Genomic DNA, 23983 nt, shown 5'->3' on the forward strand with positions numbered 1-23983 from the left:
GCCTCCTTTCAGCACCTTACTTTTTTTTTTCTTAATTTTAAATTTTTTTATTTTTTCCTTATTTCTCCCCCCTCAGCACCTTACTTTTAACCAAACCTTAAGAGCCTCTGCCCAGAAACCAGCTGCTTAGGTTTGAATCTCAGGTCATCCTCTTACCAGCCCTGTGGCTCAGAGAGAAAGACTTCTCTGTGCTTCAGTTTTGTCATCTGTAAAATGAGGGTAATAATAATGCAGTATTATTTCATTTGTAGGATTGCCTTAAGGATTAAATGAGGAAATCTAAGCCCCAAGTTCAGGAAAGTGCCTGGCACTTAATAAACACTATACATGTGAGCTATTATTACGACCTTCAGGTTTCCTTTAATCCTTTCTTCCCTCTTGAGTAAAAAATACCAACACGTACACACAAAAACTCCATTGTATCCTAATATAATGCCAACTGAGGAGAAATTCAATAATAAAAGACCCTATTATAATGCCAAGTAGGTTGGAGCTGAACTATTAACCTCCCAGCCTCCCGATTGCCCCACGTCACTGGAGCTGAACCTGCAGTCTACTCTTGCACTACTAAGGTTTTGGGGGGTGGGGAGTGTCCCTGCTGAGTACAGCTGTGACTTATCATTCCTGACACACAGCCAAGGAATCTCCAGTCGAGGGAGGCGCAGGAGCCCCGGAGGGCCGCAGCAATTCTTGTAAAAAGTCCCTACATCAATGCTAGCGGGGGCGCGGGGAAATTCCACCTCCCTAAACGGCGAGGCAGCGGAGTCAAGTTCACTCCAGAGGCGCAGGGCTAAGGAAATCCCCCATCCCCGCCGCCCTGGAAACCGCTTCAGGTGCAAGTCCCTTCTCTAAAGAGGACCCTGGCGGGTTGAGGCGGCTCTTTGAGCCCCCACCCGAGCCGTTCAGCAGTCCCCCGCGTCCCTCCCGGAAGGCCCCTGGGCGCCGGTCCCGGGGGAAGAGTCGCGTTGCGCAGGGTGGGCCCGCAGCCCATGGCCCGCCGCGGCCCCTTTAAGAGCGAGCGCGGGGCCCGTGGGTCCGCGTGACGTCACAGCAGGAAGTGTTTGAGGAAGTGGCGCTCTGCCTCGGTTCAAGCTTCCCGCATTTTCATGTCTCCAGAGTGGTGTCCGAGCCCCCCGTTTGGCCGCCCCAGCCCCCGCCTCCCCTGCCCCGGGGAGCCTGGCCCCTGCCCCGCGGCCCTGCCGACAGGTGAGTCCCACGGGCGCGCGGGACGGAGCCCACCTGGAGGCCCCGCGGGCCCCGGGCCCGGCCGCGCGCCCCCCGGGCCCTCCCTGGAGGCTCCCGTGGACAAGTCTGTGGAGTTTGAAAGTTAGGGGGCTTCCCGGCGTGGACGCGTGCCTTTCGCGCGTGCGCGTTGGCGCTGGGGGGAGGGGGGCAGGGCAGGGCCGCCGCCCTGGCCAGGTGGTTCCAGGTGACCGCGTGGAGGCGGGTGGCCCTGGGGCCCCGCAGGGCCTCCTCCGGACCCTGTAAAGGCACACGTGACCCCGGGGCAGCCCAGAAACAGGTTCTCTCCCGCCACCTTCGGGAGAAGGCGGGCAGGTCAGGGCGCCCCTCGCGGAGTTGAGACCTAGGACCCCCTGCCAGTGGTCGTGGCGCGTAGGGTGTCATCTCGTTGGATGAACTCACCATCATCATTTTTTTCTTTCCACAGCGCCTGGGAGGATGGGGCGGGGAGGGTGATGAGAAGGAAAAAGTTTGCTACCCAAACCAACCACCAAATAAAATAACCCCCCCCCCAAAAAAAAAAAACCCTGGTTTGTTTGCAAAACAAGTCACTTCAGTGTTTTCTTTTTCCACCTCCAAGGGCAGTGCCATCGCCTACCTTCTCCATCTGTTTGAGCCGGGACTTGCCCCACTTTCTTAACCATAACTCTTTGCCCCCCACCCCCAATTGCTTGCAGAGTTGGCGCCACGTCAGTCATGAGCTGGTCACCTTCCCTGCCAACCCAGACATGTGGGGCCTGGGAAATGAAGGAACGACTGGGGACAGGGGGCTTTGGAAACGTCATCCGATGGCACAATCAGGTAGGGGCTCTGCAGCCTGGGAGGAGGCCAGGAGAGCAGTGGGGAGGTGGGGGGATAGGGGACTGAGAGGACCGGCTTCCCTCCTGGCCCCGTGGATGTCCACCCCGCATTGTGCTGGACGGGTGAACGAGGCCCACCTTTGGAAGTCCTGGCAGTGAATGAGAAGGGCCACTGGGAAGGGGGCTCGGGGCAGCTAAGCTGAGTTTCTCAGTTAGTAGCCTCCAAACGTTATTGGCTATGCCACCTTAATAAGTAGTAAAAAAAATAGTAATGAAAATTAAGCTCTCAGTCCCAGTTTTATGTATTTTAAATATATGATAGCATTAGAATATCATATACAATTATGTCCTAATAATATGCTCCAAAACATATAAAAATGGAAAAATTTAAGGACAATAATGAAACCATCGTTTAAAATATTTTGCCATTCGTGATGCCTTCTTAGTATCATTTACAGTACCTCACAGTGAAGTCGGGGGACGATGGGTTCCTCTGGGTTCTTGGCTGTGGGACATAAAAGAACTTAAGGACATGCTGGTTTAGTTAGGCCAGGAGTTTATTGAGAAATGGGAGAAGAGAACAGGATTATGCACCCCCACCTGCAGAGGTGGGCTTCTCTGGGCAGAGAGCGTCTTGGGCTTGCCGGCTTCTTCTTAAACTGTTACTGACTCCGCCCTTTCCTGGTGTTGGGGGAGGGGCCCCAGCTGTTTGCAGTTCTGATTGGCTACCCTCCCCCCTTCGTTCCCCAGGGGACCAATCGTGAAGCCCCTTGAGGGTATCTGGGACTTTCCCTTGACACCCAGACAGGGATCGTGTTGGAAAAGGGGTTGTGGCAGGGATCTCGGGGTCCTTTGCATTGCCCTCTTGGGGTCCCTCGGGGTTTCCAGGAGGGGTTCCGTGGCCACGTATTTTAAGGCCATGTTTTTCTACCAGGTCTTAGACGCATCTTCCCTTTTCCTAAGCTAACCTGACTCAACAGCATGAAATACGTGGATCTGCGCAAAAGTTAGGATTATTATTAAGGGTACTGGATGGAACTCCACATTTCAAATATGTTCATCATTTGGAATTACTTGGGCCAGTTTCTTTTTGGATCTGATTCAGTCCTCATTGTTTTTTTCTCCTGCTCCTAACAAGTTACTCATGCCAGAAGTGTCAGTTCTGTCACATTCCTCCTTGCTTGCGCAGGCGTTTTATGAACTGCAGGAATCTCTTCCAGCCGTTTGTTCATTTGGAGAGTTAGTGTCTTAGTTTGCCACGGCTGCTATAACAAATGGCCGCAGACTGGTTGGCTTAAGCAACAGGAATTTATTATCTCCCAGTCTTGGAGGCTAGAAGTCCAAAATCAAGGTATGGGCAGGCTGTGGTTTCTCCAGTGTCTGTAGCATTCTGGTGGTGGTTTGCCAACAATCCATAATTCGTTGTCTTCCTGTCTCTCTGCCTGGCAATCTCCTTGTCACTCCTAATACTGCATCCAAATGTGTGTTGCATTTAAGGTCTCTGATCATATTGGATTAAGACTCACCCTGATTCAGTCTGGCCTCCTCTTAATAGGATCTTCAAACATCCTATTTACAAATAAGTTCACATCCACAGGACTGGGGGTTAGGACTTGAACATGTCTTTGTGGGGGACATGAACCAATAATTAACAGCCACTTTACTTATTGGCTAATACACCCATAATCCTACCTAACCAGGGCACAGGTAATCGGCAACATGTCTCCATAGGCCCCTGTCACCCCTCTTTGTGGAACACCTCCTTGGGACACCTCGAGTATCAAATGTGGCTCGTGACCCTGTGATAGCTGACCTCGGGAGAGTGCCAGTATCAGCCCTTGCAGTTACTATTAGGAAAGAGTAATTTCCTTTTTTTTTTTCCGGCCTAGACTCCTGTAGACTGCCTTCGGCCATCCCTGGGGTGCCTACACCTAATTTGGAGACAACTGTCCAAATTACTCACCAAATAACTGAAATTAACTTCCTGACCCAAACTTTAGACCCATTGTCATCCTTGAAAGAAGGCACCTAGCTTTCCAGTCAAGGGCTGTTAAACACCTTTTCAGGCTAAAGGGATGGCAGGTGGTGCACCACTCCCCAGGAGCCTGGCTGCAGCAAGCAGAGCGGAACATCAAGGCTGCTGGCCAGCCGTGGCAGGGGGGTCATTCCAGAAGAGCCACCCTCTGTCATCATTTAGTTGGGAAACATTCTAGGCCCTGCCCCAATCCTATCAGCTCTGACTGTTTGGAAGAATGTGCCATCCAGAGCTGGAGGGCAATTTGTCACATTTTCACCCCCATTGTGGAAACGAGGATTCCAGCAAGCCCTGTGGTTGAGGAGGCCTTTCGAAATGCGACTGACTCAAACCTGTCCTGGTCAGAGGATAGCCAGGGGCCTCGTTAAAACAGGAGCTGCATTCTTCTGCAGCACCCCCCACACTTGAGCTGGACTGCTTGGGGACAGGCCAGTGCTTTTAAAGCCTCGACTACAGCAAACGTCCCACTGCAGCTTAACGAGAGGCGTCCTGGTTTCCTTCAAAAAAGGACTTCTGTCCAAATGTGCCACGCGTCTCATCTCTACCTTAAAGTGACTTCTGTCCTCTGGGCTTGGAAAGCTCGGTTGTTGCCAGGTGGAATTTGTTTCTGGCGTTATATGGGCTTAGGAGTGTGTGTGGATTCGTTCTCTGGAATTTCCCTAATTTCTCTTGATTTTTAAATGGCCAAGTTTCTCATCCTGCCATTTGAGGGTCTCTTCCGTAGGCTGACCCATCCTGTCTTTGTAGCCTTACCTCCGGTTGTCGGCTCCTGGCTGGTTGGTCTGCTGAGCCCTCTCTCTGGAACAAGCCTCCCTCCTTGACAGGTTTACGGAAAATTTTCCCATTCTTGTAGGAACAGCTCTAGGCCACATCCTCTATAAATCTGTCTTGGGCTGCTTCCTTCCCTGGGAATTCGTTCTCCCCTTGAATTCCTTCAGCCCCACTCATCTGGCATGCCTCAGGTATTGGCTTTCTGTCTGTGGAGGCTCCAAGTTCTGGTCAGCCAGGGCCGTGTCCGGCTTTGGACTTCTTTCATTCCATAGCACCTGTCATGATGTTCTTCCAATGGTAGTTGCACAAAAAGTCACTCCCTTAGTCAACCCACAAATTTTTATCGAGTATCTAGTATGGGTAGAATGGTGATTATAACAGACCTTTTTGGAAAAGCGAGGTTCATCAACAGATCATAAATATAAACCCAACGATGATAAGTGCCACAAGGAAGAAGGACACAGTGCAGTGAAACTTTATGCTCGAGTGGGATCTAGTCAGGGGGTTGGGAAAGGCATCCCTAAGGAAGTGACGCAGTGACGCTTGAGCTGAGACTTGAGGGACTGGTGGAAGTTAGCTAGGTAGCCTTGTGGAGAGTTCAGGCAGGTGTAGCAGCCAGATACAGGCGTTTGTGGAGGAACAGGATGTGACCAGTAGGTGGGACTGAACAGCTGTTGTGATCTGAGAGGAAGGGGGGGGAGGGGGGGGGAGGAGCTAGGTCCCAGGGGAAGCTGGGGGGCGTTAAGGGAAGGGTCACAACCTGCAGGGTCCTGGGGGCATTTTAAGTCTGACAAGTGTTTGTTCTCATCCCAAAGGTCACAGGAACATGTTGAATGGATCTGCAGTCACTGTGACTGCAGGGACAGATTGGAAGGGGCCCAGGCAGTGGTGTGCTGGTAGACCAGTTCTCCCTGGTAAAACACCCTGAATCTTATTGCCCGCAGACATTCCGTGGGATAACTACTCCCACCAGCTGATTTTAAGCCACTAACAGTTAAACTACCAACTGTTGCCAATTTCCTGAATATTTAAAATGCAATCAGCTGATCGGAGCTGGTGTGCACCAGCTCTGGGACAGCACCCCAGTAATGTGGGAGAACAGAGGTTTAGGCTGGGCTGATAGTGGAGATGGAGAGAAGTGGACAGATTTGGGAGGTATTTTAGGGGTAAAGTAACAGGACTTGGTGAGAGAATAGAATGTGGGAAGGGGGCTGAAAGAGAGGGAATATTCACAAATTCTTACTGAATGCCTGCTGATGAGTATGGCAAAGTCCAGAAAGCTCTCTCCCCTCCTCCGGAGTCATTCCTCTGTTAGGAAACCCAATTGCTGGTTTGGGTGCTTGGGGGAGGTTATTTAATCAGCATCTAAGATTAGAAGATGAACAGTATGTTCTTGGTTCAAAGCCTCTTGAATAAAGCAGCTGGGATGTGGCGGTGTTGATTACATGACTGCAGCAAAGTATAATGATTATACTTAACGGAGCATGAGCTTCCTGATTTTCCCATGTTAGGAAACTTTTTTTTTTAGTTTATCACAAGGGAAATATGTGAATGAGACTACATGTTGGTATCCACAGTCAGATAAGTGGTCCTAAATAATCAGATCCATCATTTATTGACATCCTACTGTGTGCCAACATTTGACGAAGTATTTTACATTCTTCATCTTCAGTCCTCAGGATGACCGTAAGAGGAATAGTATTGTCTTTTTTCCTAGATTATAGATGAGGAAACTAAAACATGGGGAGGTTAAGTAATTTGCCCAAAGGGGCTAAGCTAGGACGTGATGGAGGAGGAAGCTGAACCTTTCTTTGAATACCAACCTCACACTTTTTCCACTGTGCCTTGTGGCTTCTCCATGGTGAGGGAACCAGGGTTAGGGGCATATCCAGAACATTCTCAGTACTCCTAGGTATTCTTTTGTTTCCACAACCCATCTAAACTTTTTTGAAGCTCTAAGGAAAAAGTCCTCCTTTGGAGACAAAGTAGAGAGAACTCCAAAATGAAAATCTCCCGGTAGGGAAGGGCAGCACAACAGATGGCCATGGCCCCAGTCCTGCTTCCCGCTGTCCTTGATCCTCTTATCAAGCCTGGGCCTGAACAATCCTTCCCTGTTATTACTCCCTTAAATCTGCAGCCCAAGGCACAGCACAAACCATTTATCAGTTACTGTCTCTAAACTCTGATACTCTCAACCAGACCTTTGTTAAATACAAAGGAAGAAGAAAAGGAGATAACTTGAGTGATCACAGCCTGCAGCACCTTTTAGGAGTAAGAGGGAAAGCCCCACATCACTCAGTCACACAGAACGGAGTTCAGGTCCTAGCTCTGTCCCTTGTTAGCTCCATGGCGGAGGGCCATACTTCCCCACAGGGGTCTTGGGATGCTAAGATACTGACTCCCTCAGCTCTCAGCAAGAGGACATGGGACACCTGCTCTCTAAAAGCATCTGGAAACACCCCAGAGTGCCTTGCCAACTGTAGCAGTTGGATATGGTTATGAATTCCAAAAAATAGATATTAGATTATGCTTATAATCTCTGATCTGTACCTGGGCATGACTGAGTTATGATTAGGGGTGGGGACTCACAGATAAAAGGCACGGCAAAGAACAGAGTAGGGGATTTCTGATATTACAGTATGATACTGAAGACCCAGGAAGTCAGCACCCAGAGGAAAGAGAAGCCAGCACAAGGAAGGAACCTTGAACCCAGAGAAAAGCAAGCCCCAGGAACGTAGAAACCCAGGAAGCCTGAACCCTCGCAGACGTCGGCAGCCATCTTGATCCAACACATGGAAATAGACTTTGGTGAGGGAAGTAACTTATGCTTTATGGCCTGGTATCTGTAAGCTCCTACCCCTAATAAATACCCTTTATGAAAACCAACCCATTTCTGGTAGTTTGCATCAGCATTTGGCTGACGAATACACCAACTTTATCACATTCTCTGTACGCTTTGACATGAGACAGTGGGAAGCACTGCCTTGGGCCATGAAAGATACTGTTGAGGGTGAATTGAGGTAATGGATGCACTGGACAGGTATAAAAGGAAATGATCCTCTCAGTGAAGTAGTACCAACTTTCACTAGCTTCTTCACTGGAAAGGTGTGGTAGTTTGAGTCTCCCATGGACCCCAGAAAATTACGTTCTTTCCTTGGCCCGCTCCTGTGGTGAGGGGCCCTTTGATTGGACTTGATACAGTTGAGGGCCATTTGGTTGGCATAGCCCAGGGTGGGTCTTGGTCCTCTTGCTGGAGTCCTTTATAAACAGGAGAAAGGAGGCCGCAGAGACAGAGAAAAGGCTGTAGGAAGAGAGAGACACTCCTCGGAGCTGAGAGAGAAGGCCCCAGGAGCAGAAGCTGGAATCAGTGGAGCACCGAGGGGAGCCCCCAAAGCCAGACGCTGAAAGCAGTGAGGCCCTGCAGAGAGGACAGAGACTGCCAGATGCCACCACATGCCTGGCCAGCCCCAGCTGCAGCTCGGGCAGAAGCCATCTTCCTGATGATGTCCCGATTTGGACCCCGTCTCAGCCTCGGAACTCTAAGCTTTTACGTTAATAAATCCACACTGTAAAAGCCACTCCATTTCTGCTCTGATTCCTCAGCAGCCTTCAGCAGACTAAACCAACAAGACTAAACTCTCTTCCGCTTTATCTTTGTGCTTCAGAGTCTTAAAGATTTTGATCCAATCAGTCAGTTCACTAAGAATAGTGAGACCCTGTCCTTAATGTGCTTACAGTCTAATCAAGGAGATAAAAAAATTAATGCTTAGGAATATATTAGCCAAGTCTAAATATTAAGAACCAAACTGTATGGAAATCATTACGGAGCGTACCATGTACCGGGGTGTGCTGGGTGCTTTGTTCGTTGCTGGGATCGAATCCTGTCCCCCACAAAAGGCAGACTCAGGTCCCAACCCCTGGTCCTATGGCCTGAACCCCTTTGTAAATAGGACCTTTGAAGTTTTCCAAGCTAAGGTGTCCCCAGACAGAATGAGCCTGGGCCTGAGTTCAGTATGACTGGAGTCCTTAGAAGCAAGAGAAACTGGACACGGAGAAGGCCTGGGGAGCAGCCAGAAGCTGGAGGGCAGTGGAAGCCAGAAGAGAAAGCCGATGCCACCGTGCGCACTGCCATGTGGTGGGAAAGCCAAGGTGGCCCCAAGGCTGCCGGCCAGCCCACAGCCACCTGCCCTGGGTAGAAGCAGGCCACCCCGCCTTTGAAACCACGAGCCAATCAATTCCTGCTGTTAAGCCCACGCCTTGTATTTGTTTTAGCAGCTGGGAAACTAAAGCATGTGAAAGGCCCCCACATCGTATCTCCTCTTCCCTCTCCCTGCCCTCAGCAGCTCCCGTGGCCACTTTCTCCTCATCAGTGCTACAATTTCTTCCATTACTAATCACAATAGTTCCATAGTAGAATATCCGTAAGTCCACTCTCATCCATACTCTGTTCCTCCATCCTGTGGACCCTGGGCTCTTTTGAATGATCAGAGGGCAGGGAAGACTTCTTGGAGGAACTTAAGCAGATTCTTGAAAGGAGGTGGTTTTAGAGAGACTGGGGGGAGAAGAGAAGATGGTTCGCTGATAAGTATACCAGTATCTGCGTAGGGCTAGAAAAAGGAAATGTTAATAGCCATAATTTATTCAAGGCTCCCTCCGTAGCAGACACATTATCTCATTTTAACGGGAAACACCAGAAGAGGCAGAGTCATCTCTGTCTTATGAATAAGGACCCAGAGCTTAAGTAATGGGACCAAAGTTACCCTCTGACCAGGTGGAGGAAGAAGCTGCACCCTGACTTCTTGGGCCCCGAGCCCATGCTCCTGTTCCTGGCACTGCCCTGTGAGTGAGGCGGGAGGTCGCTGTGCCCATTGTGTGGGCTCTGTAGGGAGGAAGAGTGAAGAAGTCAGAACCCCCTTGGCATGGACGGGGCAGTGCTGGGGGGAAGGGCGTGCCCAGTTGAGTCAGTGGGAAAGCTGCCACCAGACCCTGGACCTCTGGCCTCTCACACCTGGGTCCTGTCCTCGTGCTCTCGCTCTGGCCCTCTTTCTGAAACGCTCATCGTGGAGGGTGAGGCTGAGAAGGAACGAGGGGGTTATTATTTACCCCCTTATCCACAACGGCCTGCTGGACAGTGGCCATGGCAACAGGAGACCAGGATTTCTGGGCTAAGGCTCTGGATGTAGCTCTTGGCTTCCTGTGACTTTCCTCTGAGTCATGAAGATTAGCTTCAGGAAGCTGGGCTCGCCCCTCTGGTTCCCCATAGACTCATCTTCCAGCTCACTTCTGCCAAAGCACCTTTGGGTGGCCTTAAGAAGTCTGAGGATACACCTCTCCCTGTTTACTGTAATTTTTTGCTCTTTTTAAAGATTTTTTTATATTATTTCTTTCCCCTTCCCTGCCATCCCCCCCCACACCATTGTCTGCTCTCTGTCCATTTGCTGTGTGTTCTTCTTTGTCCACTTATATTCTTGTCAGTGGCACCAGGAATCTGTGTGTCTTTTTGTCGTGTCATCTTGCTGCCTCATCTTTCCGTGTGTGTGGTGCCATTCCTGGGCAGGCTGTGCTTTTTTTTCGCACTGGGCAACTCTCCTTACGGGTGCACGATGCGGGGGACACCCCTGCGTGGCACGGCACTCCTTGCGAGCATCAGCACTGTAGGTGGGCCAGCTCATCACACGGGACAGGAGGCCCTGGGTTTGAAGGCTGGACCTCTCACGTGGTTGGCGGATGCTCCCTCCGTTGAGCCAGACCTTCTTCCCTGATGATTGTTTTGCTTGTCGGCTCATTGTAGTTGTTTGGTTGGTTGGTTTGTTTTTTGCTCACTGTTTGCGTGTTGTCTGTTTTGTTTAATTTAGGAGGCACCGGGAACTGAACCTGGGGCCTCCCATGTGGGACATGGGCACTCAACTGCTTGAGCCCCATCCACTCCCCTGACTGTGCTTTACACTCATGTTTTGTACACAAGTTTTATGTTTTTATTTATAAAAGGCAAAGAATCTAAAGGACCTTCATAATCAACTAAATTTAATTGGATAATACTGTTGGCTCCTTCCTCCCTTTCCTCAAAACACAAACCAGTTTAAAATCTTGCCCCACAGAAATAGTCAGTGACTAAGAGTAGGATACGGCAGTGGTTCACGCCAAGTCTGGGCTTTCACGGAACTCGCCAGAGACTCCAAAGAGATGCAGCTCAAATCAGCCAAAAGAAAGTCATATGCCCCTGGCATTTCACTGCTGGTAAAGAACAAATCCCCCAGGGTTTCAAAACCAGTATTCACGGCTGCTCTGAGCTGACTAATTTTGTTCTCTAGAGCAGCTATGCTTTTTTTTTTTTTTTTAAACTTTATTTCAACTTAAAAAAATAAAATAATAGGCAAAAAGCAGCTTAACAAATTATGGAAGCCTTACTATAAAAAACTCTGTCCAAGCACATTTATCACATTTAATCCTAAAAAACTTACTTGTTTCTCTAGTGTTCAGAAAGATGCATAAATGAGCACAGATTGGTTAAATGACAAGATCAGGGTCTCTTTGTCAATGAAGAAAAGAAAGGAAAAAGCTTGATTATAGTCACATCTCATAAAACTAAATTCCATATTGTTTTTTTTTCCTCTTTTCTTTTAGCATTGATATAGTATCTTTGCCTTTGCTACAAAAATACCACAATATTACTGTTAACTATAGTCTGTAAGTTACAATAGTTGTATGTTTCGAGCAGTTATGTTTTTAACAGCAGAAAGTCATTCTGTTGGGGTTCCTGTGTCAAACAAAACAGTATACATAGGAGGAGCAAGAGTGACTTAGAACACTCTCTAGAGGCAAGTGAGGGCCACTGGCTAAAGTTTGAGTGTGCTGTCATCTGAGCACAAAACATTCTCGGTCCTAGGCTGTTAGCAGTTCCCCTGTAGCTGCTGGACTAAGGTGAGCTGGCCACAAGTAAATTACAAGTCAGCATTGGTCTCTGTGTCTAGTGATTCCAGTATTTGTTCACGTTCATTTTGCTAAGTTCATTCTTCAGTTTGAGTCTGGATATTTGAAGCCAAAAGGAACACTTCAATATCGAAATCTATTCCTGGATTCTGGATTGGACCAGATGGCAGCTGCGTCTTAAGTCTTGTATTTGTAGTGGACAAAAGACTGATTATCCAGCATATGGCCAGGACGATTAGCTGATTTTTTCCCCCAAATAGTCCCCTTTCCTTCCTCTTCTTGTGCTCTGATCACCTCAAGTCTACTTTCTGCTGCTGCACATTTGCTAGTTCTAGTCATCTCATATAATATTTGTCCTTGTGTGTCTTGCTTATTTCACTGAGTGTAACGTTTTCAAGGTTCTTCCACGCCGCATCTTGTCTCAGAACTTCATTCTCCCTTATGACCAAATAACATTCCTTTGTGTTTACAGACACAGTTTGTGTATCCGTTCATTTGTTGATGGACACTTGCGTTGTTTCTACCTTTTTGGCTGTTGTGAACTACTGCCGTAAGTATGGATGTACAAATACCTGTCTGAGACCCTGTTTTCATTTTCCTTGGTTATATACCTGGAGGTGGAATTGCTGGGTCACATGGTAATTCTGTGTATTTTTTGAGAAATCACCATGCTGCTTGACAAGTGGCTGCACCATTTTACATTCCCAGCAACAATGCACTAGATTTAATTGCTCCACATCCTCTCCGACACTTTATTTTCCATTTTTAAAGTAATAACCGTGCTTGGTGTGAAATGGTATCTCATTGTGCTTTTGATCTGCCACTCCCTAGTAGCTAGTGATGTTTAGCATCTTTTCCTATGCTTATTGGCTATTTTGAGAGCATCTTTGGAAAAATGTCTATTCAAGTCCTTAGCCCATTTTAAATTGGGCTGTTCATCTTTTTGTTGAGTTGTAGTTCTTTATATATTCTGGATATTGAAGTCTTACAAGAGAGAGAATTTTCCAAATATTTTCTCCCTTTCTGTGGGCCTTTCACTTTCTTGATAAAGTCCTTTGATGAGCAAAAGTTTTTAATTTTGCTGAAGTACAGCTTACCTGTTGTTACTCATGCTTTTGGTGTTATATCTAAAAAATCCAAGGTCATGAAGATTTGTTCCTCTGTTACTGTCTACGAGTGTGATAGTTTTAGTTCTCGTATTTAGGTCCTTGCTCCATCTTGAGTTGATTTTTGTATATGGCGTGAGGTAGGGGAATGACTTCATGCTTTTCCGTGTGGACGCGCAGTTCTAGCATCATTTGCTAAAGAGACTCTTCTTTTCCCGTTGCATGTACTTAGCCCCTTGTCAACAGTCAATTGGCCATGGAGATGTGGGACTGTTTGTCTCCCTTTATGCCAGCAACACACTCTTTTAATGGATGATTGGACCTTAAAATTGGAAGAGGGAGGCAGGCGAGTCAGTGTCAGGGGTGCTGTGTGAGAAAGACAAGACTGGTCCTTGCCGTTTGTGGATAGACGAGCATCAGGAGCCAGAGACTGTGGAAGGTGGAGAGGGTCAGGAAACCGATTCTCCCGCTAGGGCCCCCGGAAGGGAGCACAGCCCCGGTGACCCTTTGATTTTAGCCCAGCGAGGCCCATCACAGTCTGCTGACCTCCCGAACTGTGAGAGGATGAATTTTGGGTTGCTGAAAGCCACAGCCTTTGCAGTAATTTGTCACGGCAGCCATAGAAAATTGTCTTTTTTGCTTATTGAAGTTAAAGTAGGTGCAGATTTTTCAGCATCTTGGCTTCAAGTTCTAGAGACATTCTCAGGTAACAAAGCATGAATTACAGTCTCTTACAAAACTGTTGCTTAAAATATCGTCTGTAGAAACATTGTGTGAGGAATGGACACTCCCGAGAATTGTACCTCACTCTGCAGCACGGGTCCACTTGTCCTCTCTCATTTGTAGGACACTGCATTCCAACAGTCTTAGTGTCGCTGGAGATCTCCCCTGCCCAGAAATAAGCATCTGTAAAAGCCTTAGTGTGAGCTGCTCTCGATGAAGGCACCACAGAACTGGGCAAAAGTGTTTGAGTCCGAGCCTTATTGGGAAGTGACACTTAAGAACAAATTCAGTTCAGTTTGTAACCAGACAATAGGGAAGAGTCCTGGGCAGCTTGTGGTGTAGAGGGTGTAAAGTTTTGTGAGACAACACAAATCTGTACATTGACTGAACAAATATTATTCATGTGACATGTTCCCTAATTCCTGAAAAGTGTCAGAGGGGCTTCTACCCAGTTCTCTTGTACAGCTGTACTAATTGGCTCTGTACGAACTGGATTTACAGTATTTGAAAGACATCAGCTCTTTACTTAAGAGTGAACCTTGGAATCCAGACCAAAGATCAGGGCTCTTATAGACTTAAGTAGGGTAAATAATAATGATGGCAACACTTACTGCTGCATGCTGGACTGAGGATGAGGATTCTTAGTGGCCTCAAAAGTAGGCGTGTGGCTCTATGGATGAACCTTGAAAACATTATCCTAAATGAGAAGCCAGTCACAGAGAACTACATATCATATACTTATTTTTATATAAAATGTCCACAGGCAAATCCATTGAAAAAGAAAATTGACGGTTGCCTAGAGCAGAAGGGATCAGCGGGAAATGGAGGGTGGCTGTTAACGAATACGTGGTTTCCTTTTGATTTCTTTTTAGGGTGGTGAAAATGTCCCAAAATTGATTTTGGTGATAGTTGAGTAACTCTGTAAATATACTAAAAAGTATTGAATTGGATGTTTTAAGTGGGTGAATTGTACGGTAAATGAATTATACCTCAATAAAGCTGGTCATTTTTTTTTTTAAGTAAGTAACTGCCTAACCAAAGGAATTTTGGGCTTTGACAAAAGCAGCTTCCAAGAGTATCAGAGAGTATCGTAAGAGTATTCTCTGGCTGTAGAGCTGAAAGAGTCTTCAGCAGAAGCTACCTGTTTGCTTCTGAAGTTTATAGTTCTTAAGTATTAGTTCTGGGAGTTGGTTTACCGGCTAGTGATTCAGTGGTCTTGACAACTTCTGGTTGTGCTTGGAGATTTCAACTTTTCTTACCTGGTGGCTTTGTTTCTGCAGGGAAAGGGGCCGGTTGGGTCGACGTGTGTTGCTGTTAGGACAGCTGCGTGTGTCCATGTGGGACGTCCTGCTACAGCCATCTGTGTGTCTTTTTAGGCCCCATTCAGTACCACCCAAATTGCTACTCTGAATGTTCTTTTCAGTAGCTAGTTTTACAGAATGGGAAAGCAGGGCCTCTAGGGCGCCCTACAGTTGGGCAACAGTAGACTTTTGCTAGTGTTTTTTTTAATAGATTTATTTATTTCTTCCCACCCCCTCACTGTTTGCATTTGCTGTGTCTGTTTGTTGTGTGCTGACCTTTTTTTTAGAAGGCACTGGGAACTGAACCCAGAACCTCGGATGTGGGAGGGAGGTGCCCAGTGGCTTGAGCCACTTCTGCTCCCCGCTTTATTGGGTCTCTCATTGTGTTCTCCTTGTGTCTCTTGTTGCGTCAACTTGCTGCGCCAGCCCGTCGCGCTCCAGCCCGCTGTCTTGCTCATCCTTCCTAGGAGGCACCGGGATCTGAACCGGGGACCCCCCATGCCGTAGGCGGGAGCCCAGTTGCTTGGGCCCCATCCTCTTCCCTTGGTACAGTTTTGAAATGGTTTCTCGTTAGGGGGATTTGCTCTGCCCTCCTGCGGGCCGTGGCTCTTCCCCAGGTATGTACAGAGTGTGGGCAGGTGGGCAGGGTCTTGCGCGTGCGCTGCACAGGCCATGGGAGTGCGGGGCCCGGCCCCGCTTGCGCACCCACGGCAGTGTCACCAGAACTGTGGCCAGGGGCAGCGGCTGCCCTCAGCTGTCCAGGAAGCCCCCACGGGCCCGGGGGGTGTCAGAGGAGAAGGCAACAGTAGTGATACCACGGTGACTCCCGTCAGGCAGCTGGGGCCCCGGAGGCCAGAGCCCTGCCCCAGCCCCCGCAGCCCCTGCCGCCAGTTCCACAGCCCCGGAGCTCTCCACTCCCCTCTTAGTCTGTCCCACGTGGCTCCTCCGTCCTGCCTTGAGCACAAAGGAAGTGGCACAAGCCGGTCTTTCAGTCGGTCATCCACAAATGCACATTGACTGTCCGAGAAACACGAGCTGAGGACACTGCTAGGTACTGGTGTAGAGGTAAACGTGCACGAAGAGGGACAGGCCGGTAATTTAACAAGGAAAAGAGAAAATCCCCATCTTACCCTACAGGAAAGAATTCTCTCATCAGCCCGTGTAAGGAAAGCCTTACAGGAAAATAGCGGAGGGCCAGGTCCCCCTGTGCGGGCAAGACCATCGCGCGCCTTTGTGACGCTGGGGGAACCCGGAGGCTGGAACGGCGCCCGACCAGGCAGGGGGTCTAAGCAGGCGGCAGTGGCGGGAGCCTGTGGTGGGGTCCCGAGAGAGCAGTGGGGAAGGCAGGCTGGCGCCAGACCTGGGAGGACCCCTGTGACGTGGGTGTGCCCTTCCTAGGGCCGTCGAACACCTGCCGAGGCTGGACACCGCCAGGTGACCTTCTGCATGAGCCCTGAGCCCCAACACGCGGGTGTCGTCGCTCCTATTTTGCAGAGGAAGAAACTGCTAGACCAGAGGGTCTGCCCAAGGTCACACAGACTGATAGGAAGCGGCAGAGTTGGGATTTGAATCAGCCCGTGTTCTTTTTCTTTCTGTGCTTGCATTGTCTCTGGAGAGACCAGCTGTAGCAGTTTAATATGATTGATGAATTCCAAAAAGAATTAGTGGGCATGGTGAAGAACAGAGTTGAGGGTTTCTGATGTTGGAGTTTTGATGTTGGAGTTTGATTCTGAAGAGCCCCGGGAAGTCGGCACACAAAGGAGAGAGAAGCCAGTCCCAGGAAGAGAGGAACCTTGAACCCAGAGAAGCAAGACCCTGGGAAGAGAGGAACCCAGGAAGCCTGAACCCTCACAGACTTTGGCAGCCATTTAGCTCTAACACGTGGAAATAGACTTTGGTGAGGGAAGTAACTTATGCCTTATGGCCTAGTGTCCATAAGCTCCTACCCAAATACCCTTGATAAAGCCAACCAGTTTCTGGTATTTTGCATCAGCACCCCTTTGGCTGACTAATGCACCAACCCTTGCGTGAGGCGATGAGGATGTTCAACGTGGTGTTTTTTATTAGGTTGAACCAGGTGAAAGTGCCGTCTTCGTAGGTCGGATCTGGTCACAGATCAGCAGCGTCATGTGGTTCCACCCACTGCCGCAGCAGCTGAGGTTTGGAGGAACGAGAAAGCCCTCGAGGCAGGCCTGGTCCGAGGATGTTCATGAAGGAAGTGGGACGAGAGCCAGGCCGGGAGGATTTGTAGGCTCTGGATGGGCAGAAACGAGGAAGGAGGAGGAGAGGGCACAGAGTGGGGGGCAGGCGAGGGAGCAGCCTGGTCGGGAGGCGGCACCTGGGGACATCACCGAGGTAGACGTGCGGGCTTTGAAATGCCGAGGGGGCTGCACCTGATGCCCTGGGCCCGGGGGGACCCCTGGAGGCTCCCGTGCAGGGGACGGCGGGGGATTTGGCTCGCGGCTCATTCGTTCTTCTGGTCCTCACCCTGCAGGACACAGGGGAGCAGATCGCCATCAAGCAGTGCCGGCAGGAGCTCAGCCCCCGGAACCGAGAGCGGTGGTGCCTGGAAATCCAGATCATGAGACGGTGAGGCCCCAAAGCCACACGGCCCCGGAGGGAGACAGCTCGGGGCGGGGGCATCGGGGGAGCCTGCTGAGCTTCAGAGCTGGCGGGACAGCCCACCTGCTGTGTCTAGAAAGGAAGCTCGTTGCTCTTGTTCCTCCGTCAGGACGCCAGGCAGGTGTCAAAAGGCTCTGAAAGAAGGAGCTGTCTCAGTGACATTGTCGAGGGCTTTTGGTCCATTTTATGTGAAACAGTTGAAAGTCGTCATTGTGGTGGAGTGTTCTTGGTCAGCACAAATCCCTTTTCCCCCCTCTCTCCAGTTTCAGGGTGGTATGTGGCCACACTCCTGTCACCGTCAGCTGGTATTTAGTCCTTCGTTGTGGATGCACGTCTCAGTCCACGAGACGGCTGCTGTCCTCCCAGCTGTGGGGCGTTTAGCTACACACCACAGCAGTCGGCTTGCAAGTCCTCCAACAGGAGCCCCTCTGCTCACCTCTGAAAAAGAGGGGCGTGCCATTTTGTCTGTGCGCCCCCACGCAGCCAGCCTCCTGCCCCTCGAGGGGCACAAGTCGGCAGCCCTCCTGCTTTCTGTGCCTCGAGAAGCAGCTTTGAAGCAGGGGCACTTGCCGTGGGGCAGTCCGGAGAAAGCAAACTCAGACGTGCTGTGCTTGGGGTCGCCTTGATCCCACAGTCCCGCAGGGCTCAAGGGACTGAAAGTGGACCCCAGTGAACGTTGGCCGACCTGGCGCCCAGGGCAGGCCGCCTTCCCGGGCCGGTGTCGTCTTTAATTGACGCCTGAGCGCCTCGGTGGGCCCTGGCCTCTGCTGTAAGGCCAGCTCTGCCGAGACACGGAGAGAGGGGCCAGTGGGTTGGCGGCGACGCTCAGGCCTGCTCTCATTCGCTCCTTCTCCTCCCCCCAGGCTGAACCACCCCAACGTGGTGGCCGCCCGGGACGTCCCCGAGGGCATGCAGAACCTGGCACCCAACGACCTGCCTCTGCTGGCCATGGAGTACTGCCAAGGGGGAGATCTCCGAAAGGTGAGGCTCTCGGGGTGGCAGAGGCAGGGCCGGGGCTCTGGGAGAGGAGGAACTGCCGAGACCTGGCACCGCGCTCAGTGGCTCCAGGAGCCGTGGCTTCAGTGGGGATTCTCTTCCTCCCTGGTTTGAGTGATGTGTGCGTGCGTGAATCAGAAACCCTTACGAGAAAGTCGGGAAGGGCTTTCTGTACGCTCTGTACAAAGATTACTAAAAGGACAAGGAAACAACCCTCATCGGGGTTGACCACGGGGAAAGGCTGGACAAGTTCCAAAACAAACTTCTCCTCCTGGGCATGTTCGGGCCCCTGGAGTCGCCCAGCACCTGCGTCACCGCTGTCCGTACTAGAGGGGATTTTTCTCCCACAGCGGTGCCAGCACCCAGCACAAGGTCACAGCAGCAGAGCAGGCAGGGCGCTTAGTAATCTGGGAGCGGGGCTGGGGTTCCAGATCCAGCACTGACTCACCTTCTGGGCCCAGGCTCCCCCCTCGCCACCGTACCTCCCGCGACCAGGACGTCCACCGCAGGGTGGGTGGCAGCGGCCCCTCATCTCAGGGACGGCGCGGCGGGGCCACCCCCCAGGCGTAACACGTGCCGCCCCCCTCGATGATTTTCAGCAGCCCTGCCCGGTTGGCAAGGCCATGCGATCCTCATCCTCAGGGGAGAGATCACAGCCCAGAGAGGCAAAGCGAATCACAGGCCCCACACAGCCGGCCAGCTCCACGGCGCGGCTCACGACCTACCTGGACCAGCCGTGAAACTGACCGATGCCCACATAGCACTAGCGAAAAATAAAAGCTCCGCACAAAATTAAGGGTTTTAAACGGAAAAAGAGGTTGCTTTATTAGGTCAGCGCTCACTCCGTTACTCACTCCAGAAGAAGGGGCCCTGAGATTGGGGGCCGGGGGTGAGGGAGTGCCCGGGTGTTGGATTTGTCCCGTCCTCACATGGCAGTTTCCCGAACGCAGTGGCATGTGCTATTTTCATCTCTCCCCCGGGGTCCCCCGCCTCCCTTTATAAGAGGAAACTTTCCATGAGGGTTGCCCTGCCGGGCAACCTTCTCCCGCCGTGGGAGGTGGGCGCGTCCTGGACGTGGCGCCGCGTCACAGCAGGATGTGAGCACAGCCCTTGGCAGGACAGCCAGCCGGGGACCGAGAGCGAGGAGACACGGGGACCTCGGCGGTGCCCGGATTTTCCTTTCTGTTTTCCTAATCGCTGACCATCATTCCCAACATTAACTGCGTTTATGGAAACAAGATAACGCCCCATGTCGTGGAGCAGGGAGTTCTCAGGGGAGCCGTGGGAGGTAGCCAGATTCCGGAGGGCTCCGGAGTGGGGCGGAGGGCTCCAGCCTTGGTCTTTTAGGCAGTGGAGAGCCAGCTGGGGAACAGGAAACATTTCAAATGACTGACCAGGTTTGGGTTGTTGGATAATTCAGGGCGAGGCAGGAAGCGATTGCATCCTAAGCCTCCATCCCCGCTGTCACCCAGAGGGGAGTTGGGGTGCCACTTTGTTCTCTGTGTTCTCCAGATGAGGCTGCCCGTCTTTATCCTCTTAAAAAACTCAGAATACGTACCCCTGGTCACAAATGGACTAGCTCGACCAGCACGCCAACCAGCACAAAAGCCAGAAATGGTTTAAAGAGTCAGGCTCCTACGCTTTGTATGTGAACAGGCTCTTGAAGGTTCACGAGAATAAGTGTTCTAGATGGGAAGCCTCAGTTGAAAAGTTGCCTTCCCCATGTTCCAGCAGCGCGTCGAGCCCCTTGATGAGTTGAGAGGGCCAGGAGGGCATAGGGGAAAGTGGGTGGGCCGGAGCCCCAGGTGGACTTGGCTTCAAGTCCCGGCTCTGCCCTCCGAGAGCGGCCCGCCCCGCCTCAACTCAGTTTTCTCACCTAGGAAATGCAGTGCCTTAGGGGCTGGTGGCAGTCCGTACTAGCTTCTGTGACGTCACCCCCGCGCGGCCACCCCCGCGTAGCACGGCGGTTCCCAGGAAGCAGTGCCTTCCAGCCCGCCCCACCTGCGGGACTCTCGGCAGCCGTGGCCCGGCGGTGGCTGAGCTTTAGAACGGCAGCAGCAGGTGGGACCTGGAAAATCCCGGGCTTAGAGTGACTCAGGCACCTCCAGCTGGGACAGTGCCCTGAGTCCGGAAGGGCCTCGGGGGCTCTCAGTGCCACTTCCTCCTTCTCCTCCTCGGGCCGGTTCTGCCAGGCCGTGGAACAGCCCACGCTCCCCAGGGCCGGGGGTGAGCGCTCAGAGCGTTTCAGCTGGCGAGAGCCACTCGTGCCCTCCGCTGTGCTTTGGGGCCGCTCACTGATGATTCTTTTCGCCCCCTCGACAGTACCTGAACCAGTTTGAGAACTGCTGTGGCCTGCGGGAAGGAGCCATCCTCACCTTGCTCAGCGACATCGGTAAACCCCTGCCCCGGAACTTAGGCCTTCGGGGAGAGTGTGTGGCGCCCGGGGAGAGTGTGTGGCGCCCGGCGAGACCTCGTGGAGCACAGAGGGGGGAAGCTCCCGTTCCTCGTTCTCTGCAGAGGGTGGGGGGCGGTCAGCACGGGGCTGGGCAGACAGGCGCTGAGCTCAAACAGATTTCCCTTCCTTCCTGGCCAAGTCACGGAGTGAGTTATGATGTATACGGAGGAACAGATTTCCTTTCCCATTAAAAAGACCCACTCCCTGCTTTCCTGGAACGGCCAGAGAGGGAAGGGGTTGTCCCCTGAATGAATGCTGTCCCTTGGCAGTGAATTTTTCCACTCCCGCATTGGCAGTTCCTCTGCCAACCACGGGCCTAGGGAAAACTCCCCTGTGTAATCGTCTGGTACTGCTCGCAGCTCAGACGGGGCGTCCGCGGTCCCCTCCAAGAAGGCCAGGTTGGCGCTGGGGAGAAGGAGAGGAATCTCCGCCTTCAGAGCACAAGTAGGATCTCTTAGACCCTGGGGCCTCTGTTCCAAAAGGCACCCCGGAGGTGGACTTCTAGAAGCCAGGAATCAGCCCGGGACCCCAGGCTGGGCAGACAGACCTCCTGACTACGTCAGAGGCTTTCGACCCACTCTCTGTCAGTACAGGGTGAGAGTTAGGCATGGATCTAGTTCAGAGCTATGCAGAGTTCATCTCTGAGTGTTTGCCTCCGATTTGAGACAGGGTGGCATTCTGCCACCTCAACCTCTTATTGAAGTTACATTCTTTTTTTTCTTCGTGTTTATTCACACTTACTTTTGGAAAAATGTCCAATTTATAGAAAAGTTGAAAGAGTAGTATAGGAAGCCTGAATTCCCTAGATTCACCAGCTGTTCCTTAATCCTTGACTTAGAAGCGTAAGTGGTCACCCCGTCTCTAAAACAAGTTGCCTAAATGGATCTGCCCCTTCCTTACTCTGCACTTCTCTGAAAAGAAGTCCAGCCAGAAGGACATGAAGGAGAAAAGGTCAAGCCAGGACACATGTGAGATTAGGGTCCAAACAATTAGACATATACAGTTCCCATCTTACTCTCTCTCCCGTGCCTTTGTCCCTTTGGGTGGCGCTCTCAGTGCAGGCCAGTTGCCATCACACCAGGTCTCTCTGATCTGAGTGGGCTTCTCCACTACTGGCCAAGCCAGTCCATCTGCACTGGCTCCCAGGTGGGTCTGGTGAAGGAGCCCTTCCTGTCTCGCTAGAGGGTCTAAAACCTAGAGGACTAATTAAGTCAAGAACCCCACCTCTTTTCTTGATACGTTGCCACATGGCTCACCCATCCACGTTTTGCTTAGACATCTACTTGATTGTGTCTTTTACCCCAGTGGCCAAATTACTAATTTGTTCTTTGTAGATGGGGGAAGCATTCTTTTGATCTTCATTGGCAACTTTTATTTTGCTTCTCTTTTGTGAGACCTTCAAGCCATTTTTCTTTGGTGTTACTCTCTGAAATATGTTTCATTAGATTACTTATGACTCAGTAAGTAGTTTGAGAAAGTGTTTAAATTATTGCTTCAACTATACATAACTGTCTACTTCCTCATATAACTTTCTACTTCCTCAAGTAATTCTCCACTGACAGTAGTAGTTATTTTGGTCTAGGCACATTTTGAATCCAGTTATCATTGAGTTGTGTGGTCACTGGATTCAGGTTGTAAGTGTGTGTGTTTAAGTTAGAATAATAAAAGCAGATAAGCTTACAAGGGCTTATGTCATTCAGCCTTTCCTTAAACACTGGAAAGATATTAAAATTCTTTAGATCACTGACTCCTTACCTTTCCTCTCTGTGACTCAAAATTGGAAATAATTAGGTTTTGCAGTTCTAGTACACTAGAATTCAGCTTCTTGAAGGTAAAAGCTTTAGTTAGTCATCACTGTATTTCCAGCATCTAGAACTGGAATATCTTGTATGTAGCACTGTTCAATAAAGATTTGTCAAAGGATGCCTTTGGTCCCCAAGGAAATTAAAACAATCAAGGACCCACTTTCAAAAACCAGATGTCCACATACAGTTAACACTCCCAGGTTCAAATACCAGCTCTTCCACTTCCTGGCAGTGTGACAATGGGTGTGTTATTCAGATTTTCAGAATATCAATTTTATTGCCTGTAAAATGGGAACATTACACATCATGAAAATTGTGAGGACAAAATGAGATGACATCCACAAAGCTCCTTAGCACAATGCTCTGTTCCTAACAAAATATTCGGTCAGCAAATGCTGATTTCTTTCTTAACTCCTTCCTTGCTCTGGATTTGGACTTACCACATCCCTTTTGAATAACTTCAGTCACCCCAGTTTGTCCTACCGCCCGAGGTTGGGAATGAGCGAACTAGACCAGGTAATTGTCTCTGGAGGTTTCGCCTTCTGGAAAAGGCTAGCCTTGCTCAGGTCCATTCCTGCCTGCCATCTTCTGGATGCATCACGTCCCGTGATTTTGTGGTCGCAGTGAGGTTGCCTACAAGCGTGTGTTTTACCTTCTTGCCCGTTTCTGTTCTGTGTACAAGATTCATCACATGCATTTCTTTTCTCATTGAGGATCTTGTCAGTGAGCCAGAGTTCAAAAGCTGTTCTCGGAGCTCATCTTAACATAACTCTTTTGTATTGTGAAGCATTTCCTGATCATATTTTGTTCCAGCCTGTCCCAAGTGCTGTGCCTCCTTTCCTTTTTTGGGGTTGCCGCTGCTGTTCTCTGCCAGACCAACTCCAGCCCAGCAGCAGCACCACACCCTCGAGCCCTGGGTCCCGACTCACTGCCTTCTCCCCTAGATGTCAGCGGTTTGCCCTTAATCTCTTCTGTGCCACCGACCTGCGGGAGACGCCCATTCACAGCAGTGACAACGTAATAGATGTGGGATTTTCCCAGTGAACTTTACGTTGCCCAGGAAGACATCGCAGAGTACATGGGAAAAAATGAGCAGAAGCCTGGCAGGCGCCCGGGCGAAGCCTGCCCCCACCCCTTCCCTTGACCGGGGCAGGCCTATTAGACCAGCGCCCTTATGCCAGTGAGAGATAGGGGACA

General features: G+C 50.6%; 1 protein-coding gene across 2 annotated transcripts in view; it reads left to right on the forward strand.

Moving 5' to 3' along the window:
* The first annotated feature begins 633 nt into the window (after nt 1–633).
* IKBKB (inhibitor of nuclear factor kappa B kinase subunit beta) overlaps nt 634–23983 on the forward strand; it is a 67778-nt gene continuing 44428 nt past the window's right edge. Inside the window, exons 1-5 of one of the 2 annotated variants that reach the window (XM_058289925.1) lie at nt 634–1206; nt 1920–2043; nt 17403–17497; nt 18394–18511; nt 20849–20918. In XM_058289925.1, the coding sequence (XP_058145908.1) occupies nt 1939–2043; nt 17403–17497; nt 18394–18511; nt 20849–20918 (388 nt within the window). In that variant the 5' untranslated portion in view covers nt 634–1206; nt 1920–1938. Of the gene's footprint in view, nt 1207–1919; nt 2044–12255; nt 12329–17402; nt 17498–18393; nt 18512–20848; nt 20919–23983 lie in introns of those variants that run through there. The other variant, XM_071212679.1, reaches the window with a different exon arrangement.

The sequence above is a fragment of the Dasypus novemcinctus genome, chromosome 29, assembly GCF_030445035.2.
Source record: "Dasypus novemcinctus isolate mDasNov1 chromosome 29, mDasNov1.1.hap2, whole genome shotgun sequence".
NCBI lineage: Eukaryota > Metazoa > Chordata > Mammalia > Cingulata > Dasypodidae > Dasypus > Dasypus novemcinctus.